The 21,882-nt window shown below is 42.1% G+C and overlaps 3 protein-coding genes across 4 annotated transcripts in view; 1 reads left to right on the forward strand and 2 right to left on the reverse strand.

Annotated features, from left to right (window-relative positions):
• The window catches only part of arhgap35a (Rho GTPase activating protein 35a), a 61,082-nt gene extending 56,994 nt beyond the window's left edge, over positions 1–4,088 (reverse strand). The window contains exon 1 of the mRNA XM_068316941.1: positions 2,587–4,088. The gene's annotated coding sequence lies outside the window, so the exon portion shown is untranslated. The remainder of the gene's footprint in view (positions 1–2,586) is intronic.
• A 3,675-nt stretch (positions 4,089–7,763) lies between these two features.
• Positions 7,764–12,647, forward strand: ap2s1 (adaptor related protein complex 2 subunit sigma 1). Its single transcript, XM_068317239.1, has 5 exons — positions 7,764–7,914; positions 8,356–8,505; positions 8,732–8,845; positions 9,346–9,405; positions 11,160–12,647. Exons 1-5 carry the CDS (start codon positions 7,912–7,914, stop codon positions 11,259–11,261), a joined length of 429 nt encoding a protein of 142 aa, XP_068173340.1. The 5' UTR covers positions 7,764–7,911; the 3' UTR covers positions 11,262–12,647.
• Positions 12,648–13,232: 585 nt separating this feature from the next.
• On the reverse strand, positions 13,233–21,344 carry rab4b (RAB4B, member RAS oncogene family). Of its 2 annotated transcripts, XM_068317848.1 has the most exons (8): positions 21,173–21,344; positions 18,621–18,701; positions 17,825–17,939; positions 17,568–17,630; positions 16,006–16,160; positions 15,813–15,908; positions 15,544–15,720; positions 13,233–15,436 (listed from the first exon to the last, which is right to left on the reverse strand). In XM_068317848.1, the coding sequence occupies exons 1-7, from the start codon at positions 21,186–21,188 to the stop codon at positions 15,605–15,607; spliced, it is 642 nt and encodes a 213-aa protein (XP_068173949.1). In that variant the 5' UTR covers positions 21,189–21,344; the 3' UTR covers positions 13,233–15,436; positions 15,544–15,604. The 2 variants fall into 2 exon arrangements, with proteins under 2 accessions (XP_068173949.1, XP_068173947.1); XM_068317846.1 differs by having other exon boundaries at positions 15,544–15,908.
• Positions 21,345–21,882: the final 538 nt, after the last annotated feature.

Here is a 21,882-nt window from a genome sequence, read left to right on the forward strand (position 1 = left end):
TTTTTTTTAAAAGTTCATATTAATTCGTTGGGTGAGCCATTTGCTTTAAGTACAAAATTTCAATTTTGTTAGCTCAAATGAGAATTAGCAAACAGCACAAAAATTGATTTGGGGTCAGTTCCCTCATACATAATTCATAAATTCAGGGTAAGTGGTAAAACTGGCTCTCAAATAGAGTTGAGGCAAACTACTGAGACTTTATATGAGGACGTCTCCATCTGTAATGATCAAGAGAGTTGCAACAGTCAGAAGAGAAGAGACCCTCAGTTCAACTGAGGCAGGGACACTTTCTAATGGAAATTTGGATACAATCATCCCAGAATGCACTTCTCTCTGCCTAATAATCAGCCACTAGAACAAGGCAGCCATTGAGAGTAGAGTGACTGTAATCTGGTTCACCAAACTCCAAAGCTGCCTGCTATAATTACCTCCTTTCTCTATCAAACACGGGCTCACACTGACTCACAAGCAAACCTCTCCTGTAAAACACGACAAAGGGAGCGATTTAGCAAACGACACATTTTCAGATGAGCGGATACATTTACCATCCTTGGCATTTTGAGTTTCACCGCCTTGACAGGTATGCTAGTCGTAAAATGTGCAAATGAGCAGGTGAGAGCCCGACGTTTGGTGGTTTGTGGACGTCAACGCCTGTGTTGACATGTAAATAGTACGGTATGGAACAAATTTTCAAATAGTAGTATTACAAGCCACGACAACACATCTCATCTCATTTAAATGACCTGCCCACAGCTGGGCTCACTGATCTTGGACATGTTTCACACTTCAGGCTCAAGTACCTTCCAATTACCGCCCTCATTTGATTACTGATCTTGTGTTAAGAAGTCAAGCGGGGGGGGGGGGTGCTAGGTGTAGTCTTGATATGAAGAATAGATCTTCCTGTTACAGAGTGTGCCACATGCTGAGTCTGTCTCTCCACCAACACTGGGGACAATCTTTCTTCCAACAACCTCGTCATATCCACATCCCTGGCCTACATCCTGGCTTACACAACCTGTACTCCTCTAATCCCATGGAACATGTTCTAGCCCAGGGACCCCCAACGAGATCTACAGCACAGAGGCAACCAGGCGGGTTGAGTAGGTATGCTAGTAGGACACCCTCCTGCCTGAGCAAATGGCATGAAGATGACGGGGGAGCTGAGGATTCCTGGAGAGGTGTGACTGCATTGCAAAGGGCCTGATCACTCAGAGAACAGAAGCGCTGACAAGCTAATGTATTCAACCAGAGAGCAACGACACCGTCCTATCCAGGGAAGAGTGACAATGTCTTTACTTCCTCCATAGTTTGATCTTCGCGATAACATTAACTGATAAAGAAGAGTGAGGGAAGGATCGGTTATGAATATACTCACTTGAAAAAGATGTAGCATCAACAACCAAACACGTTTTTATTATCAAAAGACACAGTTCCTGTCTTGAAAATGTCCCCTCTATCCGGCGGTGACACAGCAGTACAGGTCCAACACACCCACAGCCCTCGACACACACAGGCCAGCGTCGCCGTGGAATCACAAACCGCTGCTGACATTTACGGACTTATTCACAGACAGTCTTCAAACAGCATTCCAGAGAAAGGTGGACTGACGACTTTTAAAATACAAGTGCAGTCAAAAATAAAAAAAAAGGCTGAGAACACACAAAGGGAGTGGCTGGCAGGATACTGACCACTTTGCAGCAGCAGGGAGATGAAGTCATGACACACTGCAGACTAGTTCTGGCACAATAATAGATAAATGGATATTATATCCTTAAATCACCTTAAGCTGAACATCTGCTCCTTAACTTACAACACAGAGGCTACATGAATAGCCTCACCTGAGATATTTCTTTTCAGAAAAGCCATTCATTACATATCCAGTGGAGGAAACACATGGAGTCATCTCCAGCAGGGAAGCACACACATCAGGTAAATGTATCACCAGGAGGCCGTTCACATGCAGCTTTGGTGTTTGAAAAAGTTAGAATCATTCACTGGGAAAATGATTATTTAAAACATGAAGCAGATCTCAAATAACTTCAGACGACCTCAGATGAGTGTGTCAGTTCTAACCAGGGGGTGGAACAGCACATGCAGACGCACCATGAAGTAGATGTTTGACAGGGACTCCAGTTATTTGACCCAAACATCCTATTTCCCTTCCATCAGTCCTTCTGACTGCCTTTAGTTGTGAGGACATACCAGTGGTGGTGTGGTGGGTGTGTGGGGGTGTGTGTGTGGGGGGGGGGGGCTGCATTCCAGGTGTTGTTGTGCAAACAATTTTAACGTTTGCACATGAGATCCGTTTTTTATGATCTCCTCTGTAAACTTCACATGAAATCCAACAACCACCATCCCCAATCAGAATGATCTGTGTGTTCCTGTGAAGCCTCCAGGAGTCACACCAGCCCTCATGGGGATAAACTGGGGTGGACTCCCAGTTTCTTCTTATCCGCAGAGCTTCACAATTTACACGATCAATTATTTTATTTTTTATTTTTTTTATTTTTTTTAAATTTCCACGATCGCTCGTCCTTTCGCATGTTGTGGTGTGTAAAAGCAGATTATCTAGGTTAGTCTACATACCATAGCATTCCTCAGCTCTCGTCCACTCCTTTCTTTCTCCGCTCCTCTGCGACTCCCAGCCGGTGAAGGACTTAAAAAAAAAAAAAAAAAAAAAAAGACAAAAACACTTCCTACAGCTCTCCCTCACATCGATTCTTTCAGGAGTATTTTTATCTCTACGTTACATGCTCTGTTTCATCAGTTTGAAGTTTGCAGAGACGATGTGCATATTTTGTTCTTTCCTCCCTGAACTAAAATCTCTTTTTCTTTTTTTTTTTAAATGCAGTTCAAACTCCGGTCTTTTCAGCCCGGCTGGAGCCGAGGAGGGCAGGGGGAGGCGTAGGAGAGCACTGTTTCGGTGTGTTTTTCCTCCTTGGTTCACAACCACCACGTTGTTTTGACCAGTTGTTTCCTTTGTTGTGTCAAAAATTTAAAAAAAAAAAAGAGTCCGCAGGAAACGAGGGCGCAAGCCGCGTCTTCTCGGACCGGAACCAGCGACGCCTCTTCGGCCGCGGCTCGAGTTTCCTCCCCTCTGGTCCAGCGGGAGTGTGTGGCGATGCGTTCACGGCTCGTTTTTTCTGCTTCCCAATAATGGCGGACCTTCTCCCGAATCCAGCATCTCCCCTCCTATTCACAGCAGAGTGAGAGAGAGAGAGACAGAGAGAGAGAGAGACCGAGAGAGAGAGAGCGCCCAGTGGTTCATGGACACAATTACAACTCGCTCCCTGTTGAGGAGTCCCATTACTTATGACCGCCGTTCATCACTACTCAACACCAAGTCCGACAATTAGATTCAAAATCACTTGGAAATATATTTCTAAACAACCTCTTATTGACATTTAAAAAGGAATATCAAAGAATATAGACCCCAAAAGCAGCATTTTTTCCATCTTTATTTGATTTGGTGTGACCGGTAATTATCATGTTCAAATTATGAGTTGTCGAAAATGTTACTACTTCCTGGATGACGTGTACTCAAACGCAACATTAAATATGACGTATTTATACGTCATTCGGTTACTATTGTTTTGTTTCGGTGCACTGGAGTAGACGACCAACCTTCAGTCACCTGAAGTCATCTTTACACCGGAAACTGACAACAGATAAGAAATAACTACTAATTCTGGTTGATTTAAATGTGAAATTATTGTTATTCAGAATGTAAAGCTTGTCATGTATGTTCCAAGCAATCTGATCATCCTAAGACTCATCATTAAGAAATAAAAATCAAATTTCCATGAAATACAAACCGAAATTGGTAGAAATTCAAAATCTTACGAGGCACAACTGTGTATCCTGGTTAATTTGTGTGCAAAAGGATATTTAAGTCAAAATCAACAGATTGCAAGATAATGGATAAGATGCCCACCTTCCACAGTCATTTAAAAGAAAATTCCATGGAAAATATATTGAAATTTGTATACAATTAAGAAAATGGAAAGGCAATAGTATACAGTTTATGTTTAGGGATATGCTCCCAACAAGATGACCACCTTTTTAAAAAAAAAAAAAAAAAAAAGCATTTCCATGGAAACAACAGAAAAAACTAGTATTTCATATCAATTTATCTGTAAAGTTTAGTGTTTAGTGTGCATTTGGTAATCACAGGTATTATTTACTTTGTTCAACATTGGCATTCAAAAAACAAGATTGTCTTTTGGAACACACATTTACACTATTGTTATTTTTACATCTTTATATGTCAAAACAAACATAAGAAAGTTTTCTGTTGCCAGGCGCCACATCTCCAGTACATTAAAATCGCTTAAAAAATAATCTTTATGTAACACTAAAGAATGTTGGAGGAGGAGGTCATGGTGAATGTGAAGGAGACAAACTGGCTGCCAGCTAATTTTTTCCACACATATACTGTACATTATCCAATGTGTTACACTTCATTTTCCTGTCTTAGCCAACAGTGTATATCTGGGGTGGGCAAACTTTTTGACTGGTGGGCCACACAGACTTCCAAATTGGCAAGCGGATCAGCGGTGGAGCAGATGGATGGAGTGTTTATTGTATTAATGCAAATTACATGTGAAAATCATTATATAAAAGGTTTTGGCCTTTAACAGGCAGCAAAACATAGATATGCATATTTATAACTGCATTTTTTTCTTAAAATTAATTATGTAGTTTCAACAAATTTAGAAGGCCAGAAAACAAAGCCCAAGGGGCCGTACGTGGCCCTCTCACCATTGTTTGCCCATGTCTTGTGTGTAGGAAGATGGCGCTACACTAGTGGCGGCAGCTCTCCACTTACTGACCACTGAGCTTGTTCTGCTATAGTTTAGCTTTTTCTATGTTTTTTGTACATTCTGTGTTCTTGTGTTTTGTCCTTCTTATTTATCTTATTTGTTGTGAACTCATTCTTCTACGTAACTTACCTCATTTACATCTGTAACTTATCTCCGCAGTAATGGAAATTTGAAGGTATATCTTATCTTGTTAAAGGTACATGTGTACCGAACCCCCTCCTCTTCACTCTGCTGACCCACGACTGTACAACAACCTCCAGCTCCAGCCTCTTCATAAGTTTGCAGACTTATGGGTGGGTCTCCTCAACAACAACGATGACACAGCCTACAGAAATCAGGTGAGCCTCCTGGCTATGTGGTGCAAGGACAACAATCTCCATCTGAATGTGGAGAAGACGAAGGAGATTGTTGTGGACTTCAGGAGAACACGCAGTCAGCATGCTCCACTGACCATCGATGGTGCTGCAGTGGAAAGGATCAGCAGCACCAAGTTTCTTGGTGTGCACGTCTCTGAGGACCTGTCCTGGGGCCGCAAAACCGCATCACTGGCCAAAAAAGCCCCACAGCGCCTCTACTTCCTCCGCAAACTTAGGAGAGCAGCAACCCCACCCCCCATCATGCTCACCTTCTACAGAGGTACCATCGAGAGCATCTTGACCAACTGCATCACTGTGTGGTACGGCGCCTGTACCGTTTCCTGCCGTAAGACCCCGCAGCGCATCGTGAGAGCAGCTGAAAAGGTCACTGGTGTCTCTCTCCCTTCCCTCATAGACATTTACAACACCCGCCTCACCCGCAAAGTCATCAGCACAAATTTTTATTTTTTATTTTTTTAATATACTGATTACAATCCCCGCATGGAAATTAGTAGCACACTCTAGTTAGTTCGAATCAAATCCTGCATATATATGTGTGTACAGGCCCTGAACAACAAACACACACAGGGGGTCTGTACGCATGCAGGTAGAGGGCAGCTCCTTTATTGGTGCGCCCCAAATGAGCAACTTGTAAGTGTGACGGCGCCTTGCTCAAGGGCGCCTCGGCAGTGCTCCGGAGATGAGCTGACACCTCCCACTGTCAGCTCACCTCCAGGTTTTCTTTTTGGGCGGGAGTGGGAATTGAACCGCCGATCTTTGAAACACTGGACGACGCGCTCTACCGCACGCTCTACCACTGAGCCACTGCCGCACATCACTTCCCCTACGGGATTAAAGAGTGTATCGAGGTGTTTACCATCCCTTGTGTTATGTCTCGTACTTTGTGCTGTACTCTGTCATTCAGTCAGCAGACGTTAGCTAGCAAGTACACTTTGTGCACCTCAAACATTCACTTCCAATCTGGCAAGCTAAATAGTTTGCAATATAAAAACAAATACCTGACAGCTGTATAAGTCAATAAATCAATTCTGAATCCGGATAAAACACCTTAACAGAACTCTACTCCCTGGAAATAATGCAAACAAGACTGAAGGTAAAAGATACCACAATATTAACCATAACTATCCATTTGAGAGTTTAAGTAGTCTACTGTTACACATGCTGATACGCCTTACAAAATTAAAATGTACATAGTGAAGTATGTATGCACTGATAGTTTGAAATGTGACCTAGTATTAAACACACAAGGAGACAGGGTTCAAAGTGCACTGCCCTATCTTTAAACAAGCTTCTGTCCAATCACATCACTTACTGTGTTTCCAGCAATATTTGCATGACCTCAAACACACAGAGCAAGATTAGCAAAGGGTCAAAGTTTCTTTTGGGATGTTTGCACATGTTTTACATCCCTCTCACTGACCTTTGTTATTTTGTTTTTTTAACATAGGACCCTATCTTTATGTTCCCTAAAGTTATGTTTATTTTACTGTTGTATTATGACATTTATTATTACAAACGTTGTGCTTTTATTGCATGCAGTAACAAAACACAGCTGGAATCAATATATCCAACATATGTATATATCCAACATATATATATATATATATCCAACACGCACACATGTGTGTGTACATATACATTAAAGTTAACCAATGAATACACGTGGGATTTATGTTGTATAATATATCTATTTATTTATTTACTTACTTACTTACTTATCATGCATATATTGTATATATTTTCAATGATTTTTTTTAAAGACCATGCCATCTCAGCCCTCTCTCTACTTGCAGATGGAATGTTTCAGGGTCTCACAAGCAGGCACATTCCTAACCCACAGTTGCGCAATCCCTGACAATCACGGTCCCCCCATCCCCCTCTGACTCCCCAAACGCCCAGACTGAGAGGAAAGCAGGCCTCTGCTCTCTGGGCGATGTTCTGTGGTGAACTCGCTGCCCAAGCAGGCCAGTAAACAAACTCTGAGCCCTGACTCTGCAGAAAACAACCACAAATGACGTCACCTCGACAGACGGGAAAAATAAATTGCTCTTTTTTTTTTTTCTGTAAAGTGCACGCAAATAAATCTGAAGTGTGGTACAGATGTAGTATAAGCGCAAACACACACTCACAAACACCGCGTGCACATATATTTTAATTACGGTAAAAAAATTTTTTAAAAGAAATATTGACACAGAAGCTGCTCAATATATTAGTTCTTCACTGCAACTGCAGTCAAAAACTTGAGATTTATGACAAGCTAAGATGATGTGTCTGAACAAGTGATTTGACATTACAGCGGCTCTATTCTTCATTTTGCTTTTCAATGTTAGTTATTATTAAGTATTGTTAAATGAGCTGTACTAAGGTTTGCATGTGTCAACTGTAGACACTATCAAATTGTGTTCCTACCACATTAAAGTATCCGAAACGGTCGATTGTACGTCATGTGATTGCTTTTTGGCGTAACGAGCGACAACATGGTTCATGTAGTCCCATATGACTCTCATATCGTTTTAAATATAGTGTGGAAAAACTCCATTTCCCATAATGCAGCGCAACCCGGTAAAGCTTTACGCTTCCGTTTAGCTTTGGCAAGATAGTGTACTAGCGGTCGTATAAATTTCTGATGAAATCTGTCTGTTCGAAATCATAGCGTAATATTTCAGGAACCTGGTCTTGTGGAATCTCCGGGTCTATACTAGAAGGCAATAATGGTAATTATGTCATAGTTTAATACGTTAGTATTTTCTTTTCAAATTAGATGTGGGTTACCGCTTGCTAGCATTTAGACTTCCACTGTCGGTAACTCCGTCATTCAGTCAGCAGACGTTAGCTAGCAAGTTAGCTGTTTCCCCACGTAAAGCTAAAGCTTCGTGTGTTAAATTAGTCTTAACCCACATATACTTGCTAACTAATAAAATATGTTTGAAAAAGAAAATGGTTTCATGTCAAAGTAAATGGGTGTGGCTAAATTGGATGCTAATGAGAGCATTAGCAAAAGCTAACGCTATCAGTATTTATCCAGTGATCTCTGTGTTATTATTACGATACAGGAAAAAAACCCTCCGTGAAATTATGAACGAGTGACAACTACGTTTCGTAACTTTCAAAAATACCGAACTAAACATGTCAGGGGTTTTTTTTTTCCTCCATAGATCCGCTTCATACTAATCCAAAACCGAGCGGGGAAGACACGACTGGCCAAGTGGTACATGCAGTTTGATGATGATGAGAAGCAGAAGCTGATAGAGGAAGTTCACGCTGTGGTTACTGTCAGGGACGCCAAACACACCAACTTTGTGGAGGTACAGGATTTGCCAATATTATATGTATGCAAGCATTGGTTGGATGCTTTTCTTTTTCTGTGTGGTTCTGTAAAATGCTCAGTTTTGTACTAATTATTTTGTTCCCTAAGCTAATACTAAACTATACTGGATGTGTTTTACTTTAACTCAGCCTGAGCTCAAGTAACGCTCCTGTGTTTGTCATAATATGAGAGTAAAAGATGCTTTGTCTTTGTGGTTTTCACAGTTTAGGAACTTCAAGATTATTTACCGTCGTTATGCTGGGTTGTACTTCTGTATCTGTGTGGACGTGACTGATAACAATCTGGCATACCTCGAAGGAATCCACAACTTTGTAGAGGTACTGACACAAAGAACAAATAATTTATAGACTTGGCGAACAAACTGCAATGATTGACTTCTCATCGTGTGGTTGTTTCAGGAATGTTTGGTAATGATTTCCTTTGAAATTTCATGTCGTACCTGCTTTCTTGTGGAAATTATGGACTTTACTCATTGACATTTTCACAGATACATTAAGAAAGGAGTATCCATACATATTTTGATGTAGGACATTTTCCTAAAGTCACACCAGGCTAAATGCTTTTAGTGTGAATCACCAGCAACATCGACATTGAAAACCTCTGTAGGACTCTACATTCAGGAGATGTGAAGGCCTGGAGCAGGGAAAACACAGCCATAAACACTAAGAAAAATGATGCCGTATTTTTAAAACTTTCCACATAAGAATGATCTAAATGAGTGTGTAAACATGTTACATCCTCATTGGCACGAAAGAGTTCTTCCAGTGACAGGAGAATGAAATTATTTCCTTCTGACTGTTCTTCACTTTCATTTAAGGTGCTGAATGAATATTTCCACAACGTGTGTGAACTGGACCTGGTGTTTAACTTCTACAAGGTGAGAGCATTACAGGATGATTTAGAGACTGGTGTAGATTGGTAAGAGCATAGATGATCATTTGAATGGTTGTTGCTTTTCCTGTTTAAAGTAATAATTTTTCAGTGTTTAAAATGTTTTACCACAGCTTCTGTCGACAGCAGGTGGACACCTCGCTTAAATGCTCAGTCTCTTAGAGCTGGCCTCCTCCCGCTTCTCCAAAAAGGAGGGTGGTGATCAGAAGTACACTGATTATGGATTAAAAACTTCATGCAACCCTGCTTTAAAAAAACAACATAAATTGTAACAAAGCACTGGTTGCTGTTGGCATGTTGCAACCAGAAATCGAACAACAGGTGATATATTTAAACTAGGGCTGTCACTTTAATTAGATTAATTCATTACGCTGCAAATTAACATGTTATAAAAATCAACGCAATTAATCGCGAGTGGGAAGTCAAGGCGCAAGCATTTTAAATTTGGCCCATTGAGGGACCCGTAGGCTGCAGTGACGTCACTTTGTACCTGCGCCACTAGTCAAAAGTAGGGTGACTGACAACAGAGATGGACGCGACACAGGAGAGCGAGGCAAACCCACTCTGACCTTTGGGCGGAAAGTTTATTTCTAAAAAGAACAAAGACGAGACTATCAACAAAAACGCAGAGATTCTGCGCTGCCAATCTGCGCTGTAGACGCCTCCGTCAGTCTGCCCCGGGGCAGCTGTGGCTACACACGTAGCTTACCATCACCAAGTATGAATGAGGAGTGAATGAATAATGGATCCGATGTAAAGCGTCTGAGTGTCCAGAAAAGTGCTATATAAATCTAATCCATTATTATTATTATTATTATTATTACTGTCATTTGTACCTTTTGTAAAGGTGAATTTCCACATCACCGAAGCAGCTCCAGCCTAACGTATCATTTAAATGTAAATCATGTCAAGGACACAGAGTTGAACGTTAGCTTACCCTTTTAAAGGAAAAGCCTGTTGGCATCTTGCTATTAAGTTGTCTTATTTAGAGGCATGTTATACTATTCATTTTGAATTGCTGTATTGAGTCAGCTTTAGTATTCATTTTGATTGAGAGTCTGCTTATGTACCTATTTGAGACTCAGACTTATTTTATTTATTTTATTTAACTGTTCGTATTCGTATTGCCTTTTTGAGAAATGCACCTGGTCTACTTGGTTTGCTGGTGTGCTTGGCCTTTTTTCTTTTGAATTTCATTTATAAAGCACACTTAACCAATAAAAATGTGGATTTCAAATCTTCTCTTCTTGGTGCATTCTATTGATTAGTCATGCACTACAATATTGTAATGTCCTAGAATTCACATTCTTTATTTGGGCGCCTTTAGCAGGTATGAGATTAAAATGCGATTAATTAATTACAAATCCTGTAATTAATTAGATGAATTTTTTGAATTGCCTGACAGCACTACTTTAAACCTTAAATTCCATCTGAGCCTCTGCTGTTCATCCGCTGATGCGCTGCTGAGTCATCCCTTTGTATGTGTCACATCCAATCCTGTCTGGTAATTTTAGCCACTTTCTTAAGTCATGCAGTGGTTATTTTTATATTTCAGCAACACAAAGGTGGGGTTGGGTAATGATGACTGAAGGCTGATGTCTGTATGGAACAATCTTCCAGGAAACTCAACCCTCTTACGTGTGGGAAGAATAATGTCACATGTGATCTGTGGTATTTCTTTCCTTCCTTGAGGTTTCTCATCGCCGCCCTGTAATACTCCTCCCGTTTCTACGTTTTCAGGTGTACACGGTGGTGGATGAGATGTTCCTAGCAGGTGAGATCAGGGAGACCAGTCAGACCAAGGTCCTCAAGCAGCTCCTCATGCTTCAGTCGCTCGAGTAGCGAACAACCAAACCATCATTCCTACTAAGCCGCTGCCTTGGCTCCTAAATCGACCCACCCCGTGGTCCCTTCACTCTGTAAAGGACTGTGGTATCGAATGGGGGCTGTTTTAGAATTAGACACATTAATGTTCAACACGTGGATATAATTTGCTGTTGTCATCTATCTGCTCCGCTTCTCATGAAGTCAACCAGAATGAAGGCTGTACTTTTCAACATGCTAACGTCTCGTGTAACAGCCCAGGTTACAAACGACTATGTTCTGTTTAACGTTTCCCAAAACCGAAGGCTGCACAAATGTTGTCTCTCCTTAGTAACCAGTCAGTTTTTGCAAATTTTTTTTTCCCCTCTGTGCAGCAGAAGCACAAAAGCGGATCTCTCTCCTCATCCTTTAACCCCAGCGTTCATTTAATGGCTCTGCTGCAGCTGACAAGCACCATTTACAAAGAGAACGCCCATAATGAGCCGTGTGAATTGAGCACTTACAGCAGCCTTACAGCCAGTTCTATAAATCCATGAGCAAGTTAGACCTTGTCAATGATGTGGTAGCAGCCTCATGATGCCTGCTGCTCATTTCATATCTGGATCACAGTACAAGCAAACTGCAGCTAGAAAGCCCTTTAAGGCAATTGACCCACCATGGAAAGTTCATAATTGAATGGAGTGTACTTAAGATGAGTGCCGTTTTGACAATGTGCTATGGAAGCCTGTGCTGTCAGACATCCTCGTGGCTGATAATAAGGAGTGCAGGCTGCTTAGCTCAAATGGCGGCTCTCTGGATGTTTTAAATGTCCTCAATGCATTTCAGATGGTCTCCCATCATTACATGCAACCATTACGCTAAACGCTGTGTGTGTAAGTCAGTCTTTAAACACTCATACAAACGTACTCTAACTGAAGATGTTGAAATAGAAAGTGAATTTTACATAAAGCAGAACAATGAAGTTGGCTTTTTATGATGTGTACATACAGTGTTTCCTGTGTAAACTGAATATTGTGATGAGCAGTCATTCCACTCAGTAGTTCCTGCTTCCTGTCTGATCCGAACAGTGTTTACTTGTAAAGGAATCATTGATTACTTTGGCATTATATAAAATACTTTTTGACATCCTCATTCAATGCTCTCAAAATAATTTCCTTCATTTCACTTGGCAGGAATGAAATGTTTTGGATTTACACACTAACCATGTCCAGTCAGAATCTCCAGTGGTTTCAGATGTTACTGTTGAACCTTACAAGAAAATGAAAAATGATTAGGTTATAGTGAAATATGTACCGCTTCGTTAATTGTCCACCTGTGAGTGTGATGATGAAATCTGTGTGTGATTGTCTCCCGACTTGTAACCCAATCATTACGTGTAAATAAATAGATGAAATGATACATGGACGTCGACGGTCTCTGGCTCTTCAATGAAAAACATCCAAATCCAATCTTGTCTGGCTGGAATATTTATCATATCCTCTTTTTAGTTAATACGTTCTCACTGGTTAAACGTGACTGAACAGGACTTTTCAGATCGGTGTTTTACCGCCACCTAGTGGCCAACCCCGGGTTCTACTTTATTATGAGGTCATCCGACAGCCCGCCTGATCGATAAATCAGTCAATATATCCACTTCAGCCCAGCCATATTAAACCACTCTAGCTGTTGCGCCATCGACCTGAGAACATAAATCCACACGATTGGCTGTGGTGGGACTTTCACTCTTCATCACACGAGTCTTCTGATATCCTAACATCACCGACACCGCCTTCAAATGATTTTCCTGAAGAATGGACGCGGAGGCAGATGAATCACGGTACATGGATTATATTGTTCAACTTCAGGCTCCATTGAGTCGCCCCATCTATAAAGGTGATGTTGTTTGTCTCTCACAGGAGAGAAGAAAACTCAGATCAGATTTATGATCTGGTGTACTTCAAAATGAGCATGAACACAAAGATGTAGGAATGAACCTCGGTGACACAGGTGGAAGGTTTTCACTGAAAAAACAAGCAGTTTACTGGGAATTGCATAATCATTATAATCAATGACCAACACTCACCCTTAACTGATGATAGACATCTTATTTACAGCATAGGTTTACTTGAGATGTACAGTAGGATTTAGGATCACCACATACTGGTTACCAAGCAACAACCAAGTGATTTTGTTCTTAACGTGACTGAATCCGGGGGGGCAGAGGTGAGAAGACTCTTCTCGTCATATGGCTCCTTTAATGAGTGATAATTACAGCGAACAGAAGCTGCTTCTTCTGCAGTATCTGAGGGTAAGGCTGAATAAATGAGTTTGGACTTGTTGCAGATGGAATCCTTCTATCGTCACAGCAGATTGTCACTGCTAGCACACATTAGCCTCGTGACAGCAGGAACGACATCGAATTAAGAACCTCGGTTGTTGTTCGGTAAGAAATCAAAACATCTACAGTTAAAACCTTTATTACAGAATACTCTTTCAAGTAAAATGAAATGTACAATTCTACAGCTGCAGCATATAAATCAAAAGAAAATTCTAAAGTAAAAGTGCACTTGTAGGAGGAGACAAACGGATGTTAATGAATTGTCTCTTGATATCCTTCACTATCCTGTTGGGGTTTTTTTTTACTCCATCTACTTTCCCCTGAAGTCTGCCGTCTGACTCGCGCTTCAAACGCTTCGTACGGGAGGAGACGGGACGCTGACGCGAGGAGAGGACATGAGAAACGGGTCGGGCAGGCAGTGTGTTCTGATCTCCTCTCGGCGGGTCAGCGTGACCTGCTCTCACAGCTTCAGGCAGAAGCAGTGCCTTTGACTCGACAGTAGGGCGGAAGAGTTTTCGGGATGTTTTCAAGTTATTAACACGACTTGATTCTCCTCCCGCTGCAGCACAACCCACGCCGCCAGCGTTACACACACAGATTCTCAGTCTCTCTCCGGGGGAAACACGGGATCCGTTCCGTGGAGAAAACATCTGCTTTGGCTCTGCAAGTTAATGACATTTTGAAGCGGAGGAGAGATGCTTCTGTGAAAAACAGAATCTTGACTTCAAATCAAACCCGCATGCTGTACACAGTGCTGATACTCTGACACGGCAGAGGCAAAACCAATTGTGGTTTCCTGTGACATCCCAGTTGTGCAAAAAAAAAAAAAAAAAATGGAGAAAGAACCACAGCAGGGGTTAAAGACTTAGTTTTGCGATGATTGACGACCCGTTCTTAACTTTACACTAATGGGACAAAAAGTCGGGTTACATCCGATGCAAATCGACAAACTTTGGAGTAAAACAAAGAACAAACTCTCTTTTTGTGCTTTAACCGTGACCCACAGGCTCATCTATGTGAACTGATAATGAAGACTGGCTTTAGACTAATTCTGGTAGGATGCATCAAATGGTAACGTTAATGTTTAATAGACAACATGACAAAAACACACACACACACACACACACACACACACACAGACTGGACTTACCAAGCTATGTGTCAGGGAATAATACAGTGTAGATTGACGATATTCTGTAGATTACTAAGGCAACACTATGTTATAAAAGTTCTTCTTAATGGACTCACACATCAGAGTGAGTCAAAGCTTTTAAAGCCAGGGTTCTGTGACTCATAAATTAGCTGCTTCCGTTTGGATCCTGACTGATGACAGCAGAAACATTTAAATGACCTGCAATCTGTGTGTGTTTTAACGGTGACATCAGGGAGGACACATTTAGATGCTTTATCGCTACCAGAAACAGGCTGTAGCTATGGAACTTACACTCCACTAACGGTTAATGAAACTATGAATTTTAAACCGTGACAGCGTTACCAAACCGATCACATCAGGACAGACTGAATGACAAACATGCGCCACACTGCTCACCAATAATAATAATTTATAAACAATGATGTGCAAACTTAGAAAGCAAAGGTGTGTTACTAAAACCAGAATGAATAAAAAGCACATATAGACAGGAGGACAGCCCATACACACAACCCTTGACTCATCCTCGTCTGGTAAGGAACCGAGAGGCCGATCGACAAAAGGACTCCTCTTCTTCATGATCCTAGCGTGTTCAAACTGAGGGGCTTCCCTGCCCAGGCGCAGGGGCCAAAAGGAGTTGCAGTAATTTCCATGACCGTTCATCCAGGTGATGCAAAGTGTGTGAGACTGCAGACTGAAGATCACACACACCAAAAACACCTGGAGCTAATACGGGGGAGAAAATTGGAGATGAAGAGGATGACTAGGGATACGTCCTAGGCTTTTTTGGGTTTTTTTTAAAATAAAGCCAGGGTCGTGAACACGTCACTGACCTGTAGGGGGTGTCCTGTCTGTGTGGGCCTGTGGGATAGGTGAGGGCAGGGCCCTGGAAGTCTAGCAATTACACTGCTGCTTATTCTGTGTGGTGGTGCCTCTCGGCTGCCGCAGCTGCCTCAACGAAGCGTCTCCGTACTGGATACCCGAACCCATCCTCTCTGGGTCCAACTCACCTTTCGCACAAAACGACAAAGAACACGTGTGGGTACTCTAACAGAAAGATTCAGCTCTGTTCCGCCTCCCCGACGGAGAACGAAAGGCGTACCTGAATCTATCTTGCTGAGGATTGTGCGAGCGCACTTTAGGAAACCCTCCTCCACATTCTCCCCCGTCAGAGCGCTGGTCTCCAGGAACATCAGCTCTGCGAGAGCGAGGACACGTTCATAGTGAGAGAAAAAGTGTAAAGGAAAAAAAGTGAAGACGCAGAGACTTCAACTGCATGATGGGACGTCGGTTACCGTTCTCCTGAGCAAAACGTGACGCCTCCAGGAAGGTGACCTCTCTGTCGGCGTCCAGGTCCTTCTTGTTGCCACACAGGATGATAACGATGTTGGGGCTCGCCAGAGTCCGTGCGTCAGTCAGCCAGTTGGTCAGGGCGTTATACGTCTCCCGGCTGCAAAAACAGAGACGGACGCTTGATGGTGCGCAGAATCAGTCAACCTGTACAGAAACCTGTTGCTGTATAAACAGAAGCACATTGGCTGCATGTTTCTGAAAGGTAAACTTAGTTTTGAAGTACTCTCCCATTCACTGTGTAAATACAGTCCCTGCATCAGTAGCTCAGTCTACTGGGTCTTGGACTGAGCACCGGAGGGTGGCCTTTCTGCCGAGGTGCCATTGAGCAAGGCACTGTCCCCTTACAAGCTGGGCGCACCATGAGGGAGCTGCCCACCACTCTACCTCTCACTACTCATTTGAATGCTTACAAACCCCTAATGTGTTTCAGGGCCTGTTACTGTATGCGCGTGTTTAAAATATAAGCTGAAGTGGAAAAATAATTTCCCCAAGGGGATAATAAATGGTTCTTCTTCTTCTTTTTAATTTGTTTAGCTATTTCACTCTCAAATATTAATTCATGACGTTCAAATCCCTTGATCAAACAGAGGCCGTCGTGTAAACACCAGAAATCCCCGTGACACACCCACAACTTATTAGCTGGGAGTTGTTCCTGTGCGCAGAGAAACTAGTGTTTGCTGCTGGAGAAAACTCTAGTCTGTGCGCAGCAGTCGGCTCTCGCTGGATTAGATTAAATATTACACAGGCTCGTCTGTCAGGCAGTCAAGACTCTTCTTCGGGTAAAAGTCACGCACACTCCGACCCGTTGTCCCTGGTGACACAATGACACTACGGTGAAAACAAGTGTGTAGTTTAGCAGAATAATGTTTAACAGCAGCGAGCACAACCAGCCACACACTGATGTCACTCCACAGCCACAGCGGCTCCACCTTTCCTCCCACAGAAGCCTCTAATCACCAACACAACCTGTATTCACCCCATCCTGATCCTGCAACCTTCATCTCTGTGCAGCCCTTGACAAACACAGCGTGAGCGTTCATATCTCTCCACATGGGTCCCTGCACCTAGTGGTTAACATTTATCAAGCTAGTGTGCATACACTAACAGTATTTATTTTTACACACAACGCAGACTGAGAGCAACAGCAGAGGTGGTTGTTCAGATTAACTGTAATGTCTTTGGTACAACAATGTGAATGAATGGCATATAAAACATACAGATAATACCGGGTTTATCCAAAAATTAGGACATTATAGTATTTTCTGTCTACAAGGCGCACCTAAAAGCCTTTAATTTTCTCAAAAACCGACATTGCGCCTTATAATCCAGTGCGCCTTATATATGAAAAACGTTTTGAAATAGCCTTTTCATTGAATGCGTGCCTTATAATCAGGTGCGCCTTATAGTGCGGAAAATACTGTACATGTCAGAGCTGATTTCTGTTGCACTTCTGATTCTGTTACACAGTTTATAGAGCAGACATGGAGTGCTGTGATGGAGGTACCTGGTAATATCGTAGACAAGGAGCGCTCCTGCTGCTCCTCTGTAGTAGCTGCGTGTGACTGAACTGCAAAGACAATGGATTCTGGTTTAAAACAACGCATTCACATCAATACCGGGTGGTTTATGTGGAGGAACAAGGCGCCTGTCTAGCTGTGCCGAGCTTCAGCTGCTATCAGTCAGACCCAGAGACCAACAGATAGTGAACTGAGTCCACCATGTGTTTCTACACCGTGTTTTTAGCCTGTAGTGAGACGTTACCGGAATCGCTCTTGTCCAGCAGTGTCCCAGATCTGCAGCTTGACCGTCTTCCCACCAACGTTGACCACTCTGGAACCGAACTCCACGCCAATGGTGTGATTGGAGTCCTGTTTGACTGCAACGTGGACGCAAAGAGAAGGGAGTGAAAACATGAGCTGATATCACAGCAGAAAGTGAACGTCAGCACACCAGTAGTTCCCACTAGAATTATGAACGGCAAATAAATGAGCAGATATAAGATAAATGACATTATGTAAATTAGAAAAATTAGAGACAAAACTTAACTGGGACTTAACACGTCTTTAACCTGATCAATTTGTGTGTGGCTGATTTTTTCTCGTGTTTTACATGACGAAAAAGAGCAAAACTGAGTATTTGTAAACCAGTGCAAGTAAAAATCAGTCTGTAGCATCTGAGTTGTCCTCAGATGTTACACGATACTTTAACACACCTTCATGGTTTTGGTCTTTATTAAAGTACACTGCACTGAAAGCAAAATTCTAACCGAACTGTTAAGTGATTAAAAATTGCAGAATATAAATCAATAATTAACTCCTGTGAACGTCGGGAGCCCAGACCGACACACACTCCACCTCATCAGTCAGTTTGATTTCACATGGACGTTAATGGATAACCTGCCGGCGGTGTGAGTTTAAAGAAACAACTCAAAAAAATCTGCGCCACTAACTTTAAGATCATGTTGATTTCTGTGTTTCTGTGTGCAATAACACAATTACGTTTTCACTCTATTTCACACCTGCTGTGACAAAAGGAATTTGATTGGGGGAAAACTTACATTTGTTTTCAATGAACTGGTGGAGGAGGCAGGATTTCCCGGTCCCAGCACTGCCAATCACCAGAAACTTAAACAGGAAATCTGAAAGCACAGGAGACGAGGTAGAACTCAACGCAAGGCCGACGTGAGGGAAGTATCCCCGGAGACAATCCTCTGATTTCCCTCTTAATCCTATTGAGGTTCTACTTTTATAGCATCTAACAACCCGAATTAGACTTCTAATCACAAGCTTCCCCTTTAATCAACAAGACTTGTTGCTTACAATTATCATTTATTACGCTTGTGTGCTTGAGGTGGTAAATTACATCAGCACTTAGTAACATGTGCCATTAGAGCAAGCCAGAGTTTATCGTTATTGCACATGACGACTTAGGTAAAGCGACTTGCACAGGGATTGAATACCCAGAACCAGCTGGTTACGCATGTGTTTTGCGTCGAGTTGGTTTTTGTTCCTGGAGCACTAAATGACTCTGGGCCCTGGAAAAGCATCGACATCCACAACTAAAGCCTCCGTCTTTCACCAAAGATGACTCACAGGTCATTTAAACACAGAAACTATGCTAAACCTGAGCGGATCCGTTAGATACAAAACCATCTGATCACTGAGTAGATAGAGAGCATGTTTACGTGTCAGAATTATAAGTGAGCCTCAAAAGATAGTGAGAAAAACAGGAAATCTGAGATCACTGCTTTATGACGCCTTTGAGAGCAACTGAGTCCAGTCACTGGTTCCTGTTTGACATTTAAACTTATTATCAGGGCTCTTGAAGCCAATACACTCGGCCACCAGCTGGGCTTACAGCGTACCTGTTTGTTCAAGTGTGTGTTTTCAGCAAGAGGTCAAATATAAAGGAAGTGAACTGCTGGAACAAAGTGAAGGAGACTAGCACTGCCTTACAGTTTCCCTCCACAACAGCTGTCAGCATCTCAACCACATGTTGTTACCGGCCATGACAGAACTGACAGAACCAAAAGCTAACAATTTTCTTTTAAAAAGCTTGCCACAGCTTTTCAAATTTCAGACATCACTTATTCCCATGTGAGAGTTGCATACAACAATCAAGCTGTTCACAAGTCAAGGCAAAGTGTAGAGAGGAAAGAATGCTGCCTATGCAACCAGCAGCCTTTCAGCAAGTTGGGTTCTTTTCACATCAATATTGAATAAGCCAAGAGAACAAATGAAAACTCACTTACAGTATAATACCTCATTACCCTCCCAGGCTCAAATCTATGATGCTTTGTGTCTGACATGTAGTTTGATCTACTGAGAAAATGAATGTGACATTTGTACTGGAAGTTTTCATAATGGTTTGTTGTTTTTTGACGAAAATCTGTACAATCCAAGAATTCAGCAAAGAAAAAAAAGAAAACATAGAAACTGGAGTGAACAACTTCTAGTAGTATTAACATAGCATACACATTTGCGGTTTAAATTAGTTTAAAGCAAAACTGGCTTTTCTCTAAAATACAAATGGACATTTTCCACTATTGATGGAAAATGTCCACTCAATGTACCTTTTTTTTCATTTATTAATCAGTAAATGAAAATTATATCCAATAACAACACTGCTATTTAGACAATACAGTTTTCCACTGAATCCTATTAAATTAACCACATTCTTCAGATGAGACAAACTAATTAAAGAACATTATTGACCAACATTATTGAAACACTTTCATGTCATCCATCTGAGGCACTTTAACCTATCTGTGTTGTCATTGTAGTCATATTGGTTTTTGCCATTCCATTGCTGGCCCTCCAGGATGGGAGACAGCACAGGAGAGCAAGACAGAAATCAATACAACGCTATTATAGCCACCATTAGCTCTGGCACTTTTACATAAATACTACCCACTAGGATAAAGTTTCATTAAAGGAATGAAGACGAGCTGGAGAAACAGATGGGGAGAGTGGGAGAGAAAGTGAAACAGGAGAGAGTGATGGTGAGCCATTACAGAAGAAGTGTGGGTCTGGTGTCAGGCCCACTGCGCTGCTGAGGTGTGGAAGGTGGACTTAGATCCAGAATCCAGAATGGGTCCACATGTTGTGAAACACCTGACAGGAACATGTAACCCACACAGCCTGATGATACACCACCGCTATCAAGCTTCCTGATCACAGGCCTGGAGGACATTAAGTTGAACAACACGGATGAATGCAGCCTGTTTGACAGCGAACGTAATTGACTAGACTGCGCACCTCGGGCTGGGATCATTTGTCTGTCGAGCATCGACCTGCTGATAAAACTCAAGTGTTCAAGTTTGGACAACTTTTACCCGGAGAGCTAACACAACCATCAGCTGTTTGCTCCTGTTTGTAGACATTTAAAGGGAGCCATACGCTCCGCCATCACAGGAAAGACGCACCATTTAATCCAAAGATTATTAGTTTGAATATCAACAGTTGGAAATAGTTAAAGCCACTGAGGTGGCAGCTAAGCTAAGCTAACCGTGTAGCTGGCTAACGAGCTGCTAAAACCCAGTCCATCACATCATAGCAAAGAGCGCAGCTAGCAAGCAGGAAATGGTTGTGCCGCTCCGCCCGAACGTACCGTATGTCTCGGACATGTTCACTCTCGCTGTGAGCAGGACTCAAGAGGCTCTTTTGACTGTTCTGGTGGTGTTGAGACAGCTGTGTGCCCGCTGACTTCACACCTCTGTCGGGTGTTGATCTATCGAGCTCCTTCCCCTGCTAGCTTGTTTTCGCTTCAGCCACAACCAAACGCGACAGCTGCGAGTGACGTCATCCGTTACGTACTGTTGCCTTCACGTGTCGCTGGGCCTGTAGGATTTTAAAAGAAAAACTACTGTTCAGTACTGTATTCGTAATCCGATGAAGTGGACGAACATAAATTTAATTGTTTGGTATCACAGAAATGATAAGAACAGTATGTTTATTATTCTCTTAATACACATATACACCAAGGCAATTCGTTTTATGGATTACTACTGTATTTCTTTTTTTTGCCAAAAAAACCCCCCAAAAAAACGTCCCCATTCATTCCCAACAAGAACCAATGCAGTCATAGACTGCAACATCCCGCGACACACTTGAATTAAAAAAAATTACCCTGACCTACTTGCGTAGATCAAAGATCAAAACTAGTGCTCTGATCTACTTTCATAGATCAAATCAGTAGCTTTCATCTACGGTTGTACTCGCATTGGCCTTCTCTCTCGTCTTTCTAACTTAACCAGTTCCTGAGTGTACAAAAGCCAAAATTTGACCTTGACCTAGTTTTCTCAAGGTCAAGGTCATCAT

Source organism: Antennarius striatus, chromosome 6 (genome assembly GCF_040054535.1).
Source record: "Antennarius striatus isolate MH-2024 chromosome 6, ASM4005453v1, whole genome shotgun sequence".
Lineage (NCBI taxonomy): Eukaryota > Metazoa > Chordata > Actinopteri > Lophiiformes > Antennariidae > Antennarius > Antennarius striatus.